At 39.4% G+C, this 19,800-nt stretch overlaps 1 protein-coding gene across 6 annotated transcripts in view; it reads right to left on the bottom strand.

Moving 5' to 3' along the window:
* Nucleotides 1–19,800, bottom strand: part of PCDH15 (protocadherin related 15) — a 1,134,710-nt gene that overhangs the window by 355,921 nt on the left and 758,989 nt on the right. For all 6 annotated transcript variants that reach the window (XM_067465706.1, XM_067465711.1, XM_067465710.1 and 3 more), the window contains 3 exons: nucleotides 11,753–11,872; nucleotides 9,472–9,582; nucleotides 3,516–3,686 (listed from right to left, as the gene is read on the bottom strand). In XM_067465706.1, coding sequence (XP_067321807.1) covers nucleotides 3,516–3,686; nucleotides 9,472–9,582; nucleotides 11,753–11,872 — 402 coding nt within the window. The remainder of the gene's footprint in view (nucleotides 1–3,515; nucleotides 3,687–9,471; nucleotides 9,583–11,752; nucleotides 11,873–19,800) is intronic.

Genomic DNA, 19,800 nt, shown 5'->3' with positions numbered 1-19,800 from the left:
ATTTCTGTTAACAGTATTTCTCCCAACATCTGTATTCTTGAAAAGGGACAAATCATATAACCCATTCGATGCCCTTGTACAACTAACAATTTGGGATCAGACTAATTTGTGAAAGTGTCTCTATATTCTACATCTGTAGCATGTAGCCGGGGGGGGGGGGGGCTTGAGGGGCTTCAGCTCCCCCCCCCCCGAAATTCTCATGGTGGTTCGCGAAAAGGCCTTACTGTTGCATTATTTAAACTGTTATGTTTATTCATATCATGATCTGATCACCATACTCAATATATCCCATATGCATGGGGGTATTGGGGTAATGATACAAAAGGTTTGCTAGGCTAGACCCTATTTCACTCAGACCCCCCCCCCCGAAACTCAGCCCCTCCCAAAAAAACCCCTGAAAAAAAATCAGCCCCCCCCCTCCCCAAAACGAAATCCTGGCTACGGGCCTGATCTGACCAAAACGTTATATAACCCAAATCACATCGCTTTGTAAAAAATAGTAGGGTTGTGCATGGAATTAGTTTCTCCTATTTCATCAGGGTTTTTTTTGTGGTATTTTGGAGCTTATCACAGGAAGGCCCTTCCCAGTACAAAAGTCAGCTTGACATGAAAGCAAACAGGAGAAGATACCAGCTCCTCACTTGCTTTTCAGCATCACAGTGTAATCTTTTTATTAATCCCCCAGCAAACAAAAAGTGAACCCTCATTCCCTGAAAACTACTCTCCTCTTTCAGGAGGTCATCACTCCTCCTTACCTCTTTAAAATGTCTTGGAAAGAGTGCATGAATAGCTAATGTGGTGCAGCCTGGAATGGAAAGTGTGTGTGTCTGCCAGTGCCTGCAACCAAGCGCTTCCTCTAGAGTAAGAAGGTGCTCGCCTGCAAGCACTAGCAGGCACATGTGTTTTGTGGGCCTGCACACCACACATACCCTCTCTTTCCAACATAACTGGCCTCCTTGTCTTGGAAAGATAGTGCATGTCTGGCATGCAGGCCCAGAAAGTGTATAAGTCTGCCAGTACTTGCAGCTGAGCACCTCCTCTAGAGTAAGAAGGCACTTGGCTGCAGGCACTTGCAGGCAGGCACACACACTTTCTGGGCCTGCAAGCCTCACATGCTTTCTCTTTCCAACATATCTGGCCTCCTTGCCTTGGGAAGTGTGTGTGTGTGTGACATGCAGGCTCAGAAAGGGTGCATGCCTGACAGTGCCTTCAGCCAAGCACCTTCTCTAGAGTAAGAGGCACTTTGCTGCAGGCACTGGCAGGTACGCACACTTTCTGACCCTGCACACCATACACACGCTCTTTCCAACATAACTGGCCTCCTTGTCTTGGAAAGAGAGTGCATGTCTGGCATGCAGGCCCAAGTGTGCAAGTCTGCCAGTGCTTGCAGCTGAGCACCTCCTCTAGGGTAAGAAGGCACTTGGCTGCAGGCACTTGCAGGCAGGCAGGCATGCTTTCTGGGCCCGCAAGCCTCACATGCTTTCTCTTTCCAACATATCTGGCCTCTCTGCCTTGGAAAGAGTGTGTGTGTGTGTCATGCAAGCTCAGAAAGGGTGCACGCCTGATAGTGCCTGCAGCCAAGCACCTTCTCTAGAGTAAGAAGGAACTTTGCTGCAGGCATTGGCAGGTACACACACTTTCTGACCCTGCAAACCATACACATACTCTTTCCAACAGAACTTGCATCCTTTCCTTGGAATCATAGAATCAAAGAGTTGGAAGAGGCCTCATGGGCCATCCAGTCCAATCCCCTGCCAAGAAGCAGGAATATTGCATTCATATCACCCCTGGCAGATGGCCATCCAGCCTCTGTTTAAAAGCTTCCAAAGAAGGAGCCTCCACCACACTCCGGGACAGAGAGTTCCACTGCTGAACGGATCTCACAGTCAGGAAGTTCTTCCTCATGTTCAGATGGAATCTCCTCTCTTGTAATTTGAAGCCATTGTTTCATGTCCTAGTCTCCAGGGAAGCAGAAAACAAGCTTGCTCCCTCCTCCCTGTGGCTTCCTCTCACATATTTATACATGGCTATCATATCTCCTCTCAGCCTTCTCTACTTCAGGCTAAACATGCCCAGCTCCTTAAGCTGCTCCTCATAGGGCTTGTTCTCCAGACCCTTGATCATTTTAGTCACCCTCCTCTGGACACATTCCAGCTTGTCAATATCTCTCTTGAATTGTGTTGCCCAGAATTGGACACAATATTCCAGGTGTGGTCTAACCAAAGCAGAATAGAGGGGTAGCATTACTTCCCTAGATCTAAACACTATGCTCCTATTGATGGAAAGAGCATTTGTGTGTGATATGCAGACCCAGAAAGCTCACACACCTGCCAGTTCGTCTGCAGCCAAGCACCTCCTCTGGAGTAAGAAACACAATTTGCCTCTTTGCCTTGGAAACAAAGTGTGTGTGTGGTGTACACTATGTACACTACAGGCTCAGAAAGCATCTATGCCTGCCAGTGCCTGTAGCCAAGTGCTTTCTCTAGAGTAGAAACAGCAGCTAAGAAGTGAAGCTCCTTAAAGCGTGTGCCTGCCTGCAGCTGAGTGCCTCTCCTCTAGAGTAGAAACAGCTTTAAAATGCCTAAGATGTTGCAAAGGGAAGCTGGGAAGCCCCTTCCCAATGGCCTGAAATTAAATAGATGTTTCAACACCCCAGAGTGATATTGGCCCTTCCAAAAACATATCGGGGGCCCCACCAAAAGCCGGGACACGAAACGAGTCAAAGTTTACCCTGAAAGTACAACGCTAGACAATAATCCCTCGTAGTTGCATTATTAGCTATTAGTTTTTGGAAGGCATGAATGAACCGCATTGTTTTACAGACAGTGCTCTTCTCAACAGCCTATCTCCTTAATCTCCTCAACATAGAAATAAATACCAATATACACTCCAATTACAGTATTTTGTTTTCTTCTAAGAGTTATGGATTTAAGAATATAAAAGTTTAAAACCTGATCATCAAACCTAGAACACAAAACTGTATGTGATATTTGGAACTGAATAGAAAGCACATACAATTTCCTATTTTTTAAAGACATAGCCATAACTGCTGAAAACTTCTCAAAGCCTCTCCTTCCCGTGGAGACTAAATATTCATCCTGTGGCAATCAAGACTCTTTTATATAACGTAAGTTATATTGCAGCACCATCAAACATAGCATTACAGTTATAAATATTGTAACAAAAGGTTACCTAAAAATAAATGCTAAATTTGCAGATAGGCTGTATTCAGCCCTGTGCATGGTTTGCCTACTGGGAACTGATAAATCATAGAGTGACTGAGTTGAAAGGAACCCCAATCAATTCCAATTTCCTACCATGCAAGAACTCATTTTTAACATTATCATCTGTAGGGATGACAAAAACATCTGAAAAGGATGACAAGCAACCAACAAGTCACAACGTATAGCATTTGGCTTGCTAGGTGTGGGCCTGTGAATGTATATGCAAAACAAATGTAATTAGAAAAAAAGAAAGAAAGAACAGAAAGAAAGATTATCCATGCTTGTACTTACAGGGTCTGTGAGCTCTGGCAAACTTGCTTGGTAAGTCAGTGGTCGACAGTCCCGAGTCTTAAAGACCAATATACATGGAAGGAACATAGGTCCAAGATCATCTCCATCTAGGACATCAACGGTGAGGGTGGTTGTACTTGTTCTTCGTTCCATAAGATTTTGAGCCCGGTCCTGTAAGGCAGGGGGATGAAACGTTCAGAGATTGTTCTTGCAATTCCATTATTAAAAAAGAACATGCTATTGTCGAAGGCTTTCATGGCCGGAATCACTAGGTTCTTGTGGGTTTTTTCGGGCTATAGGGCCATGTTCTAGAGGCATTTCTCCTGACGTTTCGCCTGCATCTATCATCTACCTCTGAGGATGCTTGCCATAGATGCAGGCGAAATGTCAGGAGAAATGCCTCTAGAACATGGCCCTATAGCCCGAAAAAACCCACAAGAACCTAAAGAACATGCTATCTTTTCATTAAAATCAATATCATCACATAATAATTCCAATGCCATAACATCTTTTGGAAAAAACAGGCAGAAGGAAGAGGTGATCATTAGGTAACTGGAAACTAGCTGGCAATAACCAATAAGAAAAAAAGCAGAAGGAAAGCTCGGGGTTACAGTATATACTCGAGTATAAGCCGACCCAAATATAAGCTGAGGCGCCCAATTTTACCACAAAAATCTGGGAAAATGGATTGACTCAAGTATAAGACGAGGGTAGGAAATGCAGCAGCTATTGGTAAATTTCAAAATAAAAATAGATACAAATAAAGTTACATTAATTGAGGCATCAAGAGGTTAAATGTTTTTGAATATTTACAAAAAAAAAAAATGTAATTCAAGATAAGACTGCCCAGCTCTGATTAAACCATTCTGACCTTCTTCAATGTAAATGTGCTTGCGTATCCTTCCAATAAAAATAAATAGAGTAAAATAATAAAGGTAATAATAATAATAGAATAAAATAATAAATGCAATAATAACAATAATAATAAAGTAAAATAATAAATGTAATAATAATAATACATTTATTATGTATTTATAATAGAGTAAAATAATAAGTAAACTTGACTCGAGTATAAGCTGAGGGGCACTTTTTCAGCCTAAAAAAAGGTCTGAAAAACTAGGCTTATACTCGAGTATATACAGTATTTTGGGGGGGGGGGGATGTGAAAATACCTCTTACAATTAGAGGTGCTTTCCCTTCTTTCTTACTCCGCTCTTTCCTTTTTTCCCTTTTAATTTCGTATCCCCTCTTTCCATCTTTGTTCATGCTTTCATTTCAGTCAGATTTTCCTCCTAATAGTTTTCTCACTAATGTCTTCTTGATTATAGTATCACTTATTCTCTTGAAATTGTGTGAAATGTTTGCTAGAATTCCATATAGAATGAAACATGACATGTGGACAAGAAAGTGTTGGATGCACAATCCATCTATTGTGTTGGTTTAGCAGCTCTTTGGCTTCCCTAAGAACTAAAACACATTATCTAACATTGGCAAAGTCTAATAATAGTCACGAGGAACACAATTTTCAAAACAAAAGGGAACCCACCTCCCTAAACAAAAGCTAAGGAAATAAAACGGTAGGACAGATTCAGTGATAAAATTTCCCCTGTACTTTTGGAGCCGATATTGCTTTCCAAACAACAACAAAGGGATTTAATCCTCATCTTAAAATATAAGTCATGCTGTTTTAATAATAGAATCACCTATCAACACAGCACACCCATATTTCATGAGATACTCTCCTTACTGACAGAACAAATCATACATTCTTTTTGCTGTTTTTATTAGAGGGAAATTATTATTTAAAGAAAAAGCTGAAGATGTTAGATTGTTTCAAAACCCACACTCTCTTGTGAAAATGGTAGCAATGTTCTTATATCAAAAAGATTAATAAGGTGGTAACAAAAATAATATGAGGGGTATTTTTTAAGTAAAGTCCGTTTTGTTGTAGACACTAGTAGTTCGCACGAATACCGCAACGAGCGCGTGTGTCGTGTACCGGCATGCCTCGGGAACAACTGTGCTCAGTTTCCGCGCTGTAGCTAACCTGAACGGTTCTGTTCTGTGCTTTAAAAATGTTTAAGACTATCAACTCACCCTCCGCATGTGAGGTTCGCTCAGTGATACGGTTTTTGTCAGCAAGGAACCTGCCTGCTGCAGAAATTCGGTGATACTGTTATGAGTGAAAGCAAAGTGCGTGAGTGGATACGACAATTCAAAGATGGCCGTGACAACGTCCATGATGAGGACCGCTCCAGTCGCCCTTCTTTGATTACAGTGAACTCTTGGTTATCGGAGCAGGCGGCAAGATTTTATGAAGAGGGTATTTTAAAATTGGTTCAGAGGTATGATAAGTGTTTGAACAAACTTGGCAACTATGTCGAAAAATAGAGTGAAGTATGTACTTTCTGAAAATAAATTTAATTTTTTGAAATAAACTTTCGTTGTGTACTTATGTTCAAATGGACCTTACTTAAAAAATACCCCTCATATTTTTGAATTTATACCAGCAAATATTTGATTCAGAAATTTGGAAACATGCCTGTTGATTCTATGCAATATCAAAAGGGGGAAGACAATAGAGTATATTTACTAAAGACTTCTGTAGCAGTTTGAGATCACTTTAACCCAGGGGTCCTCAAACTAAGGCCCAGGGGCAGTATACGGCCCTCCAAGGTCCTTTACCCGGCCCTTGCTCAGGGTCAACCTAAGTCTGAAATGACTTGAAAGCACACAACAACAACAACAACAATCCTATCTCATAAGCCAAAAGCAGGTCCACACTTCCCATTCAAATACTAAGAAGTTTATATTTGTTAAAATTGTTCTTCATTTTAATTATTGCATTGTTTTAAAGTGGGTTTTTTTGCACTACAATGAAGATATGTGCAGTGTGCATTGGAATTCATTCATGTTTTTTTCAAATTATAATCTGGCCCTCCAACAGTTTGAAGGACTTTGACCTGGCCCTCTGTTTGAAAAGTTTGAGGACCCCTGCTTTAACCGTTATGGCTATACTTTATAGACTTGTATGATTCCTGAGGTACTTGGAATGCTCTTCTAGAGAACAGTAGTACTATAGATTATGGGAATGTACTAAAACTCCTTAGGAGATAATTCTCAATATTTTACCACACTATAAATCTAATGTAGTGCAAATAAACTACGGGTCTGTTCAAAATTTCCACATTTTAACAAGCATCACTTGCAGATCAGGTTTTACAATGTATTGTAATGTAATATAGCTGAGTCATGCACTGCTAATTGGACTCTATTGGAAATGCTGAGTCATGCATTAACTGTATATAGAACTTCATTTGGGGAATGTGTTCTGGCCTAGTCCAGGTGATTGTGAATGATGCAATTCTGGGTTTGAGTTCAGCCAATGAGTTGGGAACCAATCAGTGATTGCTATGTGTAAATGAATTGTATATAAGGAAGTCATGCACAGTGTATTTTCTTTCCTTGTCCTGTGATGTTGTTTGTCGAAGGCTATATGTAATTAAAAGAACCTGTCTGCTAACTGTATGCTGTGGTAAGTTTGTAATATCATCTAGACTGCGGGAAAGACAATGGTAAAACTGACAATGGCCGGGCATGTGCTCAAGTGTATGTAAAAGGTCCCAGAGTGACTGCAAGCTGTGGGAGCAGTTGACTGAAAATACTGTGCAAGAAGAAGCTACTGGAAAGCACTGAAGTTGTGCAACTGATCTGCTGCTGAATTGTGAAGTTAATCTCAACATCACTCTTCAATGTCAAAGTATTACAAGAAGTGGACCCAAGGGCTCTTTACTCCAAGGAATCATATGAAAGAATCCAAAACAATGTATCTAAAATAATTACATGAAAAGAGGCTTCAGTGAAACATAACAAAAGAATAGATGTACTTAACTCTTCCTTCTTTTAAAATTATAATGATGTAAGCAACTTGCAAAATTCAGAAATAGATGAGAATCTCTTCACACAAATGAAATGTATCAAGTATTTTTAAAGAACCTACTTGGAGAAGGCTTTCATTTATTCTCAAAGACAAAACAAGGGTCTTCCCAACCAACAGGAAAATTAAACCTAAATATAAGCACTGCTCTATTTGTCACCTTAAAATGTCTATTTTGTAACATGTCATACACAAACTCACAATTGGAGTTGAAAGGGGAAAACACTCCTTCAGAAGGTTTGATTTCAAAGTAAGTCAAATTGTAGTCAACGAATTAAGTTCACACCAAATTGTTACTGTCAGCTGCCTCATAATACTTAAAATTCATTGACATGACAATGAATCTTTTATATTTTTTCTAGAACTAATATAGTTATTACTGTTTATTTTGTAACCAGTAAATGTATAATGCTATGTTACAAGTAAACAAATGCATATACAATGGGCCCTTGATATATTCACTAGGGTATGTTCTAGGATCCCCCCATGCATACATCCATACTTATGGATGCCCAGGTAGCATTACATACAGTGACATGGTAAAACAGAGTCCATCACATAAAGTTGTTGTTGTTGTTATTTATACCTCACCTAATCTCTCAGTGGGGACTCAAGGCAGCGAACAATCCCATGCTTAGTCAAGCTTTACAAGTGCAATACAAAAGTAAATAGTAACAGAGTGATAAAAAACGGATTAAAATACAGTAAATAAATGTAAAGGTTTCCCTTTGACATTAAGTCTAGTCGTGTCTGACTCTGGGGGGTGGTGCTCATCAACATTTCTAAGCCAAAGAGCTGGCATTGCCCGTAGATGCCTCCAAGGTCATATGGCTTGCATGACTGCATGGAGCACCGTTACCTTCCCACTGGAGCGGTACCTATTAATCTACTCACATTTGCATGTTTTTTAACTGCTAAGTTGGCAAAAGCTGGGGTTAACAGTGGAAGCTCATCCCGCTCCCCAGATTTGAACTGCCAACTTTTTGATCAGCAAGTTCAGCAGCTCAGCAGTTTAACCCTCTGCACCACTTAGGGCTCCACCATTAAAATACAATAAATACACTTAAATTTTATATATTTATACTTATACCTCGCCTTTCCGTACCTTGAAGGGGACTTAAGGTGACTTACATATAGGCAATTATTCAATGTCTTAAAATACATACAAAACATTAAGCTTAAAATAAATAACATTAAAATTAATACATATTACTCATTTAAAAACATTACATTCAATATTAAAATCACGCCATCCATAAATCGTAGTCTAAAGCCATTCCATGGTCATTGCACATATTCCAAATCTGTTTTTGCACTGCATCAAAAGCCCCCAGTGTACAATGGGGTAAACCCTTGTGTCAGCAGGACTGAAGGCCGACAAGTCAGAGGTTCAAATCTAGGGAGATCGCGGATGAGCTCCCACTGTCAACTCCAGCTCCACATGCGGGAACATGAGAGAAGCCTCCCACAAGGATAGTAAAATATCAAAACATCCAGGAGTCCCCAGGGCAACGTCCTTGCAGGTGTCTAATTCTCTCACATGAGAAGCAACTTGCAGTTTCTCAAGTTGCACCTGATACGAAAAAAAAGCCTGGTCCCAAAGTCTGAAAATAGCTTCACAGCTTCATGACTCACAGTTGTCGTCGGTCCCAATCCCCCCCCCCCCCCACAATGTAAAAATCAAGGTTTGCTTTTTGGAAAATTTGGCCTACCATAGGTGATTCTCATATGTGCAAGTCGCTTGATATTTCACTAAAAGAAGACTTGCGTTTTCTTTTAAACTGGAATGCAGGCTCTGCCTATGGTATTTGAGCTCTGATATTGCATTTAGCTATGAGGCTCTTAATTCAGGTATCAAACGATGAATATTCATGGAAGGCACGGTTATTGAGAAACCATAGATGGTTAATAATACAAAGTAACATTTCTATTACACATGATATACATATTTTCTTTCCTCTTCCAAAAGAGCTAGAAACATGAGTAGTATCCAAATCATGCAAAATCAGTTGTACTTACATTTGCTTGTACAACAACAAAATAGCGTGTCTTTTCTTCATAATTTAGCCTCTCCCGCAAAACTACAGCACCAGACAATGTAAGAGGAATGTCAAAAGTACTATTTGAAGTCTGAAAAAAAAAAAAGATAAAAAAAGGGGGGGGGGTCACAGAAGGATGGATTGAGAAAGAATATCAAATCATGGGACCTATTGATATTACTTAGTCTGAAATCAATCAGTTGCAATCAAAGGCATATATTCAATAACCATAATATTAATTTGCATGTTCAAACTATTTGAAATAGTAACGGGAATAATTTTAATAACGGGAATAATTTTAATAATCCTGGTTACTTCTGTCCTCTCTACCTAGACTACTATACAGTTTAGTTTTCACAGAAAGAGAGGAAGAATTGCATTTTAATATAAATAGCATTTAAAGAATATTCACATCCTTAATGAGACATCCCACAAAAGAAACCCAATTGCCCAAAGATGTTTCACTTTTTGTTCATTTCATATGCAGTGGTTTCTTTGCAAAAAAAAAGTTGCATTTTTTAAGCTAATGCCCTGAATCAGTCTCTGGAGGGAGTGATAATTTAGATTACAGTCATTACATTTAGACTACAAGCTGGCTGTCTTAGGCAATTCTCACATAGCTGGGAATGGAACAGGAAGTCTATTCTGTATGCCCCTTCCCTGCTGTCCTTCTAGTGGCAGGCTAAAACCTTCTTATTCAGACAGGCTTTTAAGAAGAAGGTTTTTAAGATAAAGTCAGGGGGTGCTGTGGCTTTTAGCTTTTAATAGGTTTTTAATGGATTTTAACTGTGAATTTCTAATACTGTTATGTTTAATTCTGTTTTAATGTTTGTATATTTGTATATTTTAAATTATGTGGTCATACCTTTAATTGTAAGCCACTTTGAGTCTCCATCAGGAGAGGTAAAGCAGGATATAAATAAACATAAACTCTAAACACTAGGTTCTTGTGGGTTTTTCAGGCTATAGGGCCATGTTCTAGAGGCATTTCTCCTGAAGTTTCGCCTGCATCTATGGCAAGCATCCTCAGAACATGGCCCTATAGCCCGAAAAAACCCACAAGAACCTAGTGATTCCAGCCATGAAAGCCTTTGACAATACATTGAACTCTTAACACCTTCACAAAAGCATACAAGAAGCTCTGCCTGTCATTGAACATCAAGAAAACCAAAGTGCTATTCCAGCAGTCACGAGCCAATCCCTCTCCAATGCCAGAGATAGCTTAATGGTGTAACATTAGAAAACGTTGATCAATTTGCTACCTTGGTAGTCACTTCTCCTCAAAAGTCAACATTGACACTGAAATATAACACCGCCTGAGCTCTGTGAGTGCAGCAGAGAGTGTTTGTGGACCGGGACATCCGTAGGGATACCAAAGTGCTTGTTTATAAAGCTATTGTCCTCCCAACACTGCTATATATCTGCGAAACGTGGACTGTCTACAGAAGTCAAATGCAAGTCCAGGAACGATTCCATCAGTGCTGCCTCCGGAAAATCCTGCAAATCTCTTGGGAAGACAAGTGGACAAATGTCAGCATGCTGGAAGAAGCAAAGACCACCAGCATTAAAGTGGACTGGCCACGTTGTCCAGATGTCCGACCACTGTCTCCCAAAGCAGTTGCTCTACTCCGAACTCAAGAACGGAAAACAGAATGTTGGTGGACAGGAATAGAGATTTAAAGATGATGATGATGATGATTATTATTATTAACTATATTTATACTCTGCTCTTCTCACCCCGAAGAGCACTCAGAGTGGCTTACAGATTATGGCAAAATTCAATGCCTCATTATACATACAAATAATAAATATAACTTATTAAATTATAAAACAGTTAAATGGGCTCAAAGCCAACCTTAAAATCTCTGGCATAGACACTGAGAACGGGGAAGCACTGAAGAATACTGATCATGGAAGACTATACCACTCGTCCAATGAGGGATCGCTTAAGTAAAGTAAGTAAACATAATAATAATAATAATAATAATAATAATAATAATAATAATAATTTAGCCGAAAGAGCAGTTCCAAATTAGGCAACTATTCCTGATCTAGCTTTTTCATTGGTGATCCCTGTGTACTCAGTGGCATGCACTATCTTTGCACCAAGCTTACATTCATATTTTGTGAGGCAGGTTACAAAAGCTTTTCAAAATGTAAGAAAATGAACAGCATAGTAATTAAAAGATTTAGAAAATGGGACCTGTCCCTTATTTATATGTCTCAAACATAAATATATTACTGAAAAGAATTTCACATACTGGGTCGCTGGGATTGTACTGGATGACATACTCTATCTGGCCATTGGGACCGTCATCGATATCTGTGGCTCCATTATTCCCAGAGAATCCTGTAAAGATGGTAGTTCCAACTGGTGTTAACTGTAGGAACAAAAATGAGATACAAAGAAAGTAATGTTTCGAAGTCAAAATGTGATTTGTGAATATTCTACCAATTCTAACAGTTCTCAATTTCAATGCATCCATTCCATTCCAAGTTCAATGTAACTTTATTTACTTATTTGATTGTTTAGTAAAATGCATCTATCCTGCTCTATAACTGAAGGTCTAATGAAAGGATGAAATATAGCATAAAACAATATTAATTAATATAAACAATATAGAGCTCTTTAACAAAATTAAAATCTGTATGTAGACTATTTTTCTTTCCAAGTTTTCATGATGACGTCACCTTCAGATAACTGAGGATGGATCTACATTGCCATATAATTCTGCTTGGAACTGCATTATATAGTCAGTGCAGACATGTATAATGCAATTTAACCACCAAGAACTTTATGATACGGATCTACACTGATCATATAATGCAGTTCCAAACATCATCATATGGCAGTGTAGATCCAGCCTAAGATAACAGTTCCAGACTTCCAAGCCATTAAATGCTAATCAAGGTGGTCAGTTGAAACATTCACACCTAGCTCCAGCAGACAAAAGTCCTTTGTCCCATCCCGGTCTTTCCACAGATATATAAACCCATTTTCCTACTTCCAACAGACCTCACTACCTCTGAGGATGCTTGCCATAGATTCAGGCGAAACGTCAGGAGAAAATGCCTCTAGAACATGGCCATATAGCCCGGAAGACCTACAACAACCCAGGGTTTGTATTTCATTTCCAAAGACCCAACAACTTATGCTTCCCTTTCTAATGGCCCTTTCTACACCCACAGCAGTTTAGGATTAGAGAAAGAAGAAGTGCTGTCTCCATCACCCTCACATCCAGAAAACCCCCCTAAAAGAATAGCTTTGCAGAGAGGAGTTATGTAGTTAGGTACCATCAATCTGACAGAACTGGGAAGGTTAAAACTTCTCTTAGGAGCTGTCAGGTTTGATAGTAGCAAGTAATTTCCCAGCCCCACCTATAATATTTTTAGGGACCAGAGGAGACATTACAACCCAAACCTTCCTCAAAGGGAAAGTGAAAATTGCTAGGTGGATAAAATACAGCAGCACAAGGCACTCTCTTTAAGTGCAGGTTTGAAAAATCACATCATCAGGAAGAAGGGGGAGAATTGTACAAGAGGCATCTAAAGAAACAGCTATGGCAAAAATCAGGGAAGACTTCCACAGGCAAAAACATTTACCTTGATGCCTTTATTTCCTCAATTAATAATACTGAAATATTTGAATTGAAATGAAAACATTGGTACCAAGGTGGCAATGTGAATGCTTGTAGTGCTAGTGTAACACTGAATTTCATGTTGAACGGCTACTGTAATTGGTGGCATTGACCATTCTAAGCTGGGAATTACTGTCAGGGCACATTTGTAGGGATCAAGCCTTACATCCCTCTTTCTCAGTGCTATATTTATATGACAATTACAAATATGGGTCAAGGCTACCTTCCGTAAGCCAATTACTTTGTAGCTAGTCCATTTAGATTAAGTCTAAACCCCATGTGCCGTTAAATGCCCTGTCTACTGGAAATCAAACAAATTGTTTTGTTCCAGGCCACCTTACCAGTTTTTCATCTACACATTCATTGCTGTCATGGGCCGCACTGATGTGTTTTGGGTGGTCTGGAATTGTCTGGAAGTCATTTCAAATTTTAATGTATTGTCAAAGGCTTTCATGGCCAGAATCACTGGGTTGTTGTAGGTTTTTTCAGGCTATATGGCCATGTTCTAGAGGCATTCTCTCCTGACGTTTTGCCTGCATCTATGGCAAGCATCCTCAGAGGTAGTGAGGTCTGTTGGAACTAGGAAAATTGGTTTATATATCTGTGGAAAGACCAGGGTGGGGCAAAGAACTCTTGTCTGCTGGAGCTAGGTGTGAATGTTTTAACTGACCACCTTGATTAGCATTGTCTGTAGCACTCTTTTGTTGAGAGGTGATTAGATGTCCCTGATTCTTTTCCCTCTGGTGTTTTGCTGTTTTAATTTTAGCGTTTTTTAATACTGGTAGCCAGATTTTGTTCATTTTCATGGTTTCCTCCTTTCTGTTGAAATTGTCCGCATGCTTTTGGATTTCAATGGCTTCTCTGTGTAGTCTGACATGGTGGTTGTTAGAGTGGTCCAGCATCTCTGTGTTCTCAAATAATATGCTGTGTCCAGGTTGGTTCACCAGGTGCTCTGCTATGGCTGACTTCTCTGGTTGAAGTAGTCTGCAGTGCCTTTCATGTTCCTTGATTCGTGTTTGGGCGCTGCATTTGGTGGTCCCTATGTAGACTTGTCCACAGCTGCATGGTATAAGGTAGACTCCTGCAGAAGTGAGAGCATCCCTCTTGTCCTTTGCTGAATGTAGCATTTGTTGGATTTTCTTGGTGGATCTGTAGATAGTTTGTATGTTGTGTTTCCTCATCAGCTTCCCTATGCGGTCAGTGGTTCCCTTGATGTATGGCAGGAACACTTTTCCTCTGGGTGGATCTTTGTCTTGACTCTCGTGGCTTGTTCCCGGTCTTGCAGCTCTTCTGATGTCTGAGGTGGAGTATCCATTGGCCTGTAGAGCCCAGTTTCAAATTTTGTTTTAGCTATTTGACATTGATTTAGGCTATCTCTCTCTAGTGGGATGTTGTGGGGTCAAATGAAATTGCTGTTCTGATGCACTATTGCACAAACAATTTGGAAATGATAATAATTTTGCATGTAAAAATTGGGTGAGACTGAGACTCTAGAGCAGTGTTTCTCAACCTGGGGGTCGGGACCCTTAAGGGGGTCACGAGCGGGTGTCAGAGGGGTCGCCAAAGACCATCAGGAAACACAGTATTTTCTGTTGGTCATGGGGGTTCTGTGTGGGAAGTTTGGCTCATTTCTATTGTTGGAGGGATTCAAGATGCTCTTTGATTGTCGGTGAACTATAAATCCCAGCAAATACAACTCCCAAATGTCATGGTTTATTTTTCCCAAACTCCCGTAGTGTTCACATTTGGGCATATTGAGTATTGTGCCAAGTTTGGTCCACATCCATCATTGTTTCGAGTCTACAGTGCTCTCTGGATGTAGGTGAATTACAACTCCAAAACTCAAGGTCAATGCCCACCAAACCTTTCCAGCATTTTATGTTGGTCATGTGAGTTCTGTGTGCTTGAGTTTGGTTCAATTCCATTGTTGGTGGAGTTCAGAATGCTCTTTGTAGGTGAACTATAAATCCCAGCAACTACAACTCCCAAATGACAAAATCAATCTCTCCCCACACCACCAGTATTCAAATGTGGGCATATTGGGTATTTGTGCCAAATTTGGTCCAGTGAATGAAAATGCATCCTGCATATCAGATATTTACACGACAATTCATAACAGTAGCAAAATACAGTTATGAAGTAGCAACGAAAATAATTTTATGGTTGGGGGTCACCACAACATGAGGAACTGGATTAAGGGATCTAGAGGTACTGAGGCTGGGGCTTCCAAAAAATGGGCTTGGAACCACATGCAGCCTACGGAAAAACTTTGCCCAACAAAGAAATGACCTCTTACCACACATAGTATAGCTGTCAAAGCCTGTTTTGGTGCTCGATTGAAAACAGCAACTTATTTCTAGGTCCATCTCAGGCATGTAAAAAAATTCCAAGTTCAGATGTGGCTGGCAATGATTCTTGCATACAACACTGGAACACGGGTAGAATTAATTTTACATTACATTAATTTTACTTTTAAAGGAAACGAGTAATAGCAGCACCTATGGAATGTTGTCAACAAAGACATTTAATAATGTCATCATTTGTTTTTGATTTTTTACAACTCAAAACAAATATTTATTTATTTTAATATGTTGCCTTTTTCCCAAAGTGGGATCCAAGATGGGTCATAGATAAAAATCAATTGTGGAAAGAAAGTGGAGCTAACAGATTTGTCCATTTATTTAAGCACATACATGCATCTGTAAGCTCTTAATGTGCATTAATTGTGTGTCTATTCAGGTATTGTTGAACTAAAAGTCCCAGCAGCCTTTGTAGCATAGTTCCCTGTTGTGGAGTATGGAGAGTTAGAAGATAATAATAATAATAATAATAATAATAATTTATTTATACCCCACCACCATCTCCCCAAGGGGACTCGGGGCGGCTTACATAAGGCCAAGTCCAACAATACAACATAACAGTATAACCAACACAACAATAAAGTAAAACAAAAATAAAATACAATGCAAAACCATTATAAATAACATATCATCAATAAGACACAACATTTAAAATCATAAGGATCCAACACTGTGGGCTGATTCTAATAGATTAAAATGTTAAAACACTGGGTGTGACAGCAGTGAAATCAATCTGAACAGGGGTTTTAGAGGGTAGGGTAGGATTAATTGCCCCAACAGGTAGAATAAAGTGCTTCAGAGGATATTTTGCAGAGAATTGGTCAGATCAGGGAATTATTAATCTTTCATTCAGGGACCATCCTACATGTATCCCAATGGATTAGCCCTTTTCATTTATCTTGTCATGGACTGAACCAAGATTTATTGAGATGTGAAGAAGGTTTCAATGTGGCTGCTCCCACATTCTATGAGAAACGAATTTGCCCTCTTTCCATTTTATCTACTGCCTAAATCTATCTTATTTAACCTAGGAAGACTTATGCCCTTTTGATGTAATAATCTCAGATGATTGAGATGCAGTGACTCTTATTATGTATTTTATTGTATTATGTATTATGTATTTTATTGATTTTAGCATAAATCATTCCATTTCTGAAATCAAGACACCATTCCTCCTATAGGACATTCCACATCCATTGGGATGTCCCCCTTCTGACTGAACCTATTGGAGGGGTATGAGGGGACTGACCCACTATGGTGGGAGTTGTAGTTCATCATGCACCCAGAAACCCACACTGATGTCACACCTAGAGCAAAATTGCCACACATGCCCAACATGACCAACTTTAAGTACTGATGGAGTTTGAGGGCATTAACCTGGTATGATGTAAGTTGTAGTTGACCCACAACCTTATGCATTTTCTTAATGAGGCCATATATATATATATATATATATATATATATATATATATATATATAAAATAACTTTTCAAATAACCTGAGCATAACCAGGTACTCAAGCTAGTATTAAATAAGCATAAAATACAACACACCAGGAACTAATCCCATAAGGAAATATTTGTGAGTTCTCAGCAAATCTACAAAGGAAACTCATAGTAATATTATCTTGAAATCTCTCAATGAGTAACATGCTTAAAACCCTTAATTTTCTTTCTCCATGAATACCCAACATAGTTGTTCTTAATTAAACAGATTTTATATTTTCAGTTGAGAAATATTTTTATGTTCCACATCCAGTGTCTGCAGGTTCTCCATAACTGAACCAAACATATAATATTTTGTTAAAAATCTATTTCATAAGACATACCATGAAATACAAAAATATATCCAGTGAACGCCTTTCCAGGAATAGAGTAAATTGATGTAACAGTGGGTGGTTGTGAGTAGTGTTGTGCATGGATCCATTTTTTTTAAATGGTCTTCAGCTGGTTCAGAAACCTGTAATGGCATGGGCTCTGCAGCTACCTGCACCAGAACAGCGACTGCCAAAAAACTGCTGCTTTCGGTTTCTTTTAGCTACACGTGGAGTTCGGGGAGGGATAGCTGCTAGAATGAAAAAGATCCCAGAAAGGGTGCTTCCTTAAGCCTTTGCCTTAAATCCTGGTTTTCTTGAAAGACAGTAGGGAAAGGATCACAGAAAGGGTGGTTTCTTAAGTCCAATGCCAGAAAAGGAAGCCTTGTAAGTTTCCCATTGCTGCCAATAGTCTAGATCTTCCCAGATCTTTTGGTTGCTAAGCCGAAAATGGCTCCCCCCCACCATTAGCTGATTTCAGGAGGCTCCCAAAAACAAACCCACCAAAATTCAGATACCCAAAACAGATCACAGTCCAGCTGAATTGCACAACCCTAGTTATGAGGTTTTGTCCAACACCCACTATAAACTTAATGAAAAGTTAGAATAGTTCCCTGAATCCATCTATAACAAATATTTTTTATAACAATAGATTTTATACAACATGTGTCTATGCTGCATCAATTCTTTCATGTTTTGCTATACACCATAATAAAGCACTACATTTTAGTAATCAGTTTTGGGATGACAAAACTGACATACTGTTATAGATATATGGAATGGACTTATGACATCCTTTGTCACACAAAATTGCCTTCCTACCAATTTCCTTCTGACAGCATACTGCAGAATAGCTTGTGAACTATTGCCCCTTCCCCAGGGTAGAGAATATTAGGCAAAGCTGTGTTAAAAAAAATAGTAATAGAAGAAGAAGATGAATAGAGTCTGTCTCTACTGATCATTTTGGGGTGGGGGCAAAAACGAGGGAATGTTTTATGTTGGTTTAGTATTTTAAAGGTGATTTTTTTTATTCCTTAAACTCTCGGCCAAGCTAAAGATAGATTGCAGCATCCAAATACTAATGATCTCCTATTATCTAAAACAGTACTAATCAGATTTTGGTCCAAGGAACACTGCAGGTCCCCAAGTTATTGTGTGACAGTCCACTGCAAGTTTCCCAGAAATAAATAATTGTAGTTGTCAGACAAAAATATGGTGTTTGTTCCTGAAATATTGTGAAAAACACCCTGCCAGTCTGCTATATCAGATAGCCTAAGAAACATTGGATTAAAAGATGAATAGAGAGAGTAGATGAATGAAAGTATGGTTTAAGTAAGTAAACAGAACAAAAGCACCATATTACCAGTGTATTAGTGTTCCCAAAGGGCCATGATGGTACAGTGTCCTTGTTGAAATTCATTTTGTTACTTTTGGTCCAGGTCTGTTAAAGCTATTTTGAATTCTGATCCTGTCTTCTGGAGTACTAACTATTCCTTTTAATTTAATGTCATTTGCAAACTTGATAAGCATGCCCTCAAAGCCTTCATCCAAATCATCAAAAAAGATGTTAAACAGTAGTAGGCCCAGGATTGAACCATGCGACACTCCACTGAAAAGGAACCATTGGATTTGGTTGGATAACCAATTATAACACTTAACAGTAGTAATACAGTAGTATTCCCACATTTTACTCATTTGTTTGAAAGAAGATCATGGGGGAACTTGTCAAAGGCCTTACTGAAATCAAGGTATGCTACATCCACAGCATTGTCTGCATCTACCAAGTTTATAACTCTATTAAAAAAATGATAAGATTAGTCTGTCATGACTTGTTTTTGAGAAATCCATGTTGATTTTGAGTGATCACAGAATTCTTTCCCAGGTTATTACAGACTGCCTCCTTGATGATATGCATCAGATATTTCCCGTTATTAATGTCAGGCTGACTGAATTGTAATTGTTTGGGTCCTCTTTTTTTCTCTTCTAGAAGACAGGAAATCAGAAGACGCTTACTTCTTGGGAGGAGAGCAATGTCCAATCTCGATAAAATAGTAAAGAGTAGAGACATCACACTGGCAACAAAGATCCGCCTAGTCAAAGCCATGGTATTCCCTGTAGTAACCTACGGATGTGAGAGCTGGACCTTAGGGAAGGCTGAGCGAAGGAAGATAGATGCTTTTGAACTCTGGTGTTGGAGGAAAGTTCTGGGAGTACCTTGAACCGCAAGAAGATCAAACCAGTCCATCCTCTAGGAAATAAAGCCCGACTGCTCATTGGGGGGAAGGATACTAGAGACAAAGTTGAAGTACTTTGGCCACATCATGAGGAGACAGGAAAGCCTAGAGAAGACAATTATGGTGGGGAAAGTGGAAGGCAAAAGGAAGAGGGGCCGACCAAGGGCAAGATGGATGGATGGCATCCTTGAAGTGACTGGACTGACCTTGAGGGAGCTGGGGGTGGTGACGGCCGACAGGGAGCTCTGGCGTGGGCTGCTCCAT

This window comes from Anolis sagrei, chromosome 3, assembly GCF_037176765.1.
Source record: "Anolis sagrei isolate rAnoSag1 chromosome 3, rAnoSag1.mat, whole genome shotgun sequence".
Lineage (NCBI taxonomy): Eukaryota > Metazoa > Chordata > Lepidosauria > Squamata > Dactyloidae > Anolis > Anolis sagrei.
Note: the sequence above shows the minus strand (reverse complement) of the source record. Positions and strands in the feature narration are given on the sequence as shown.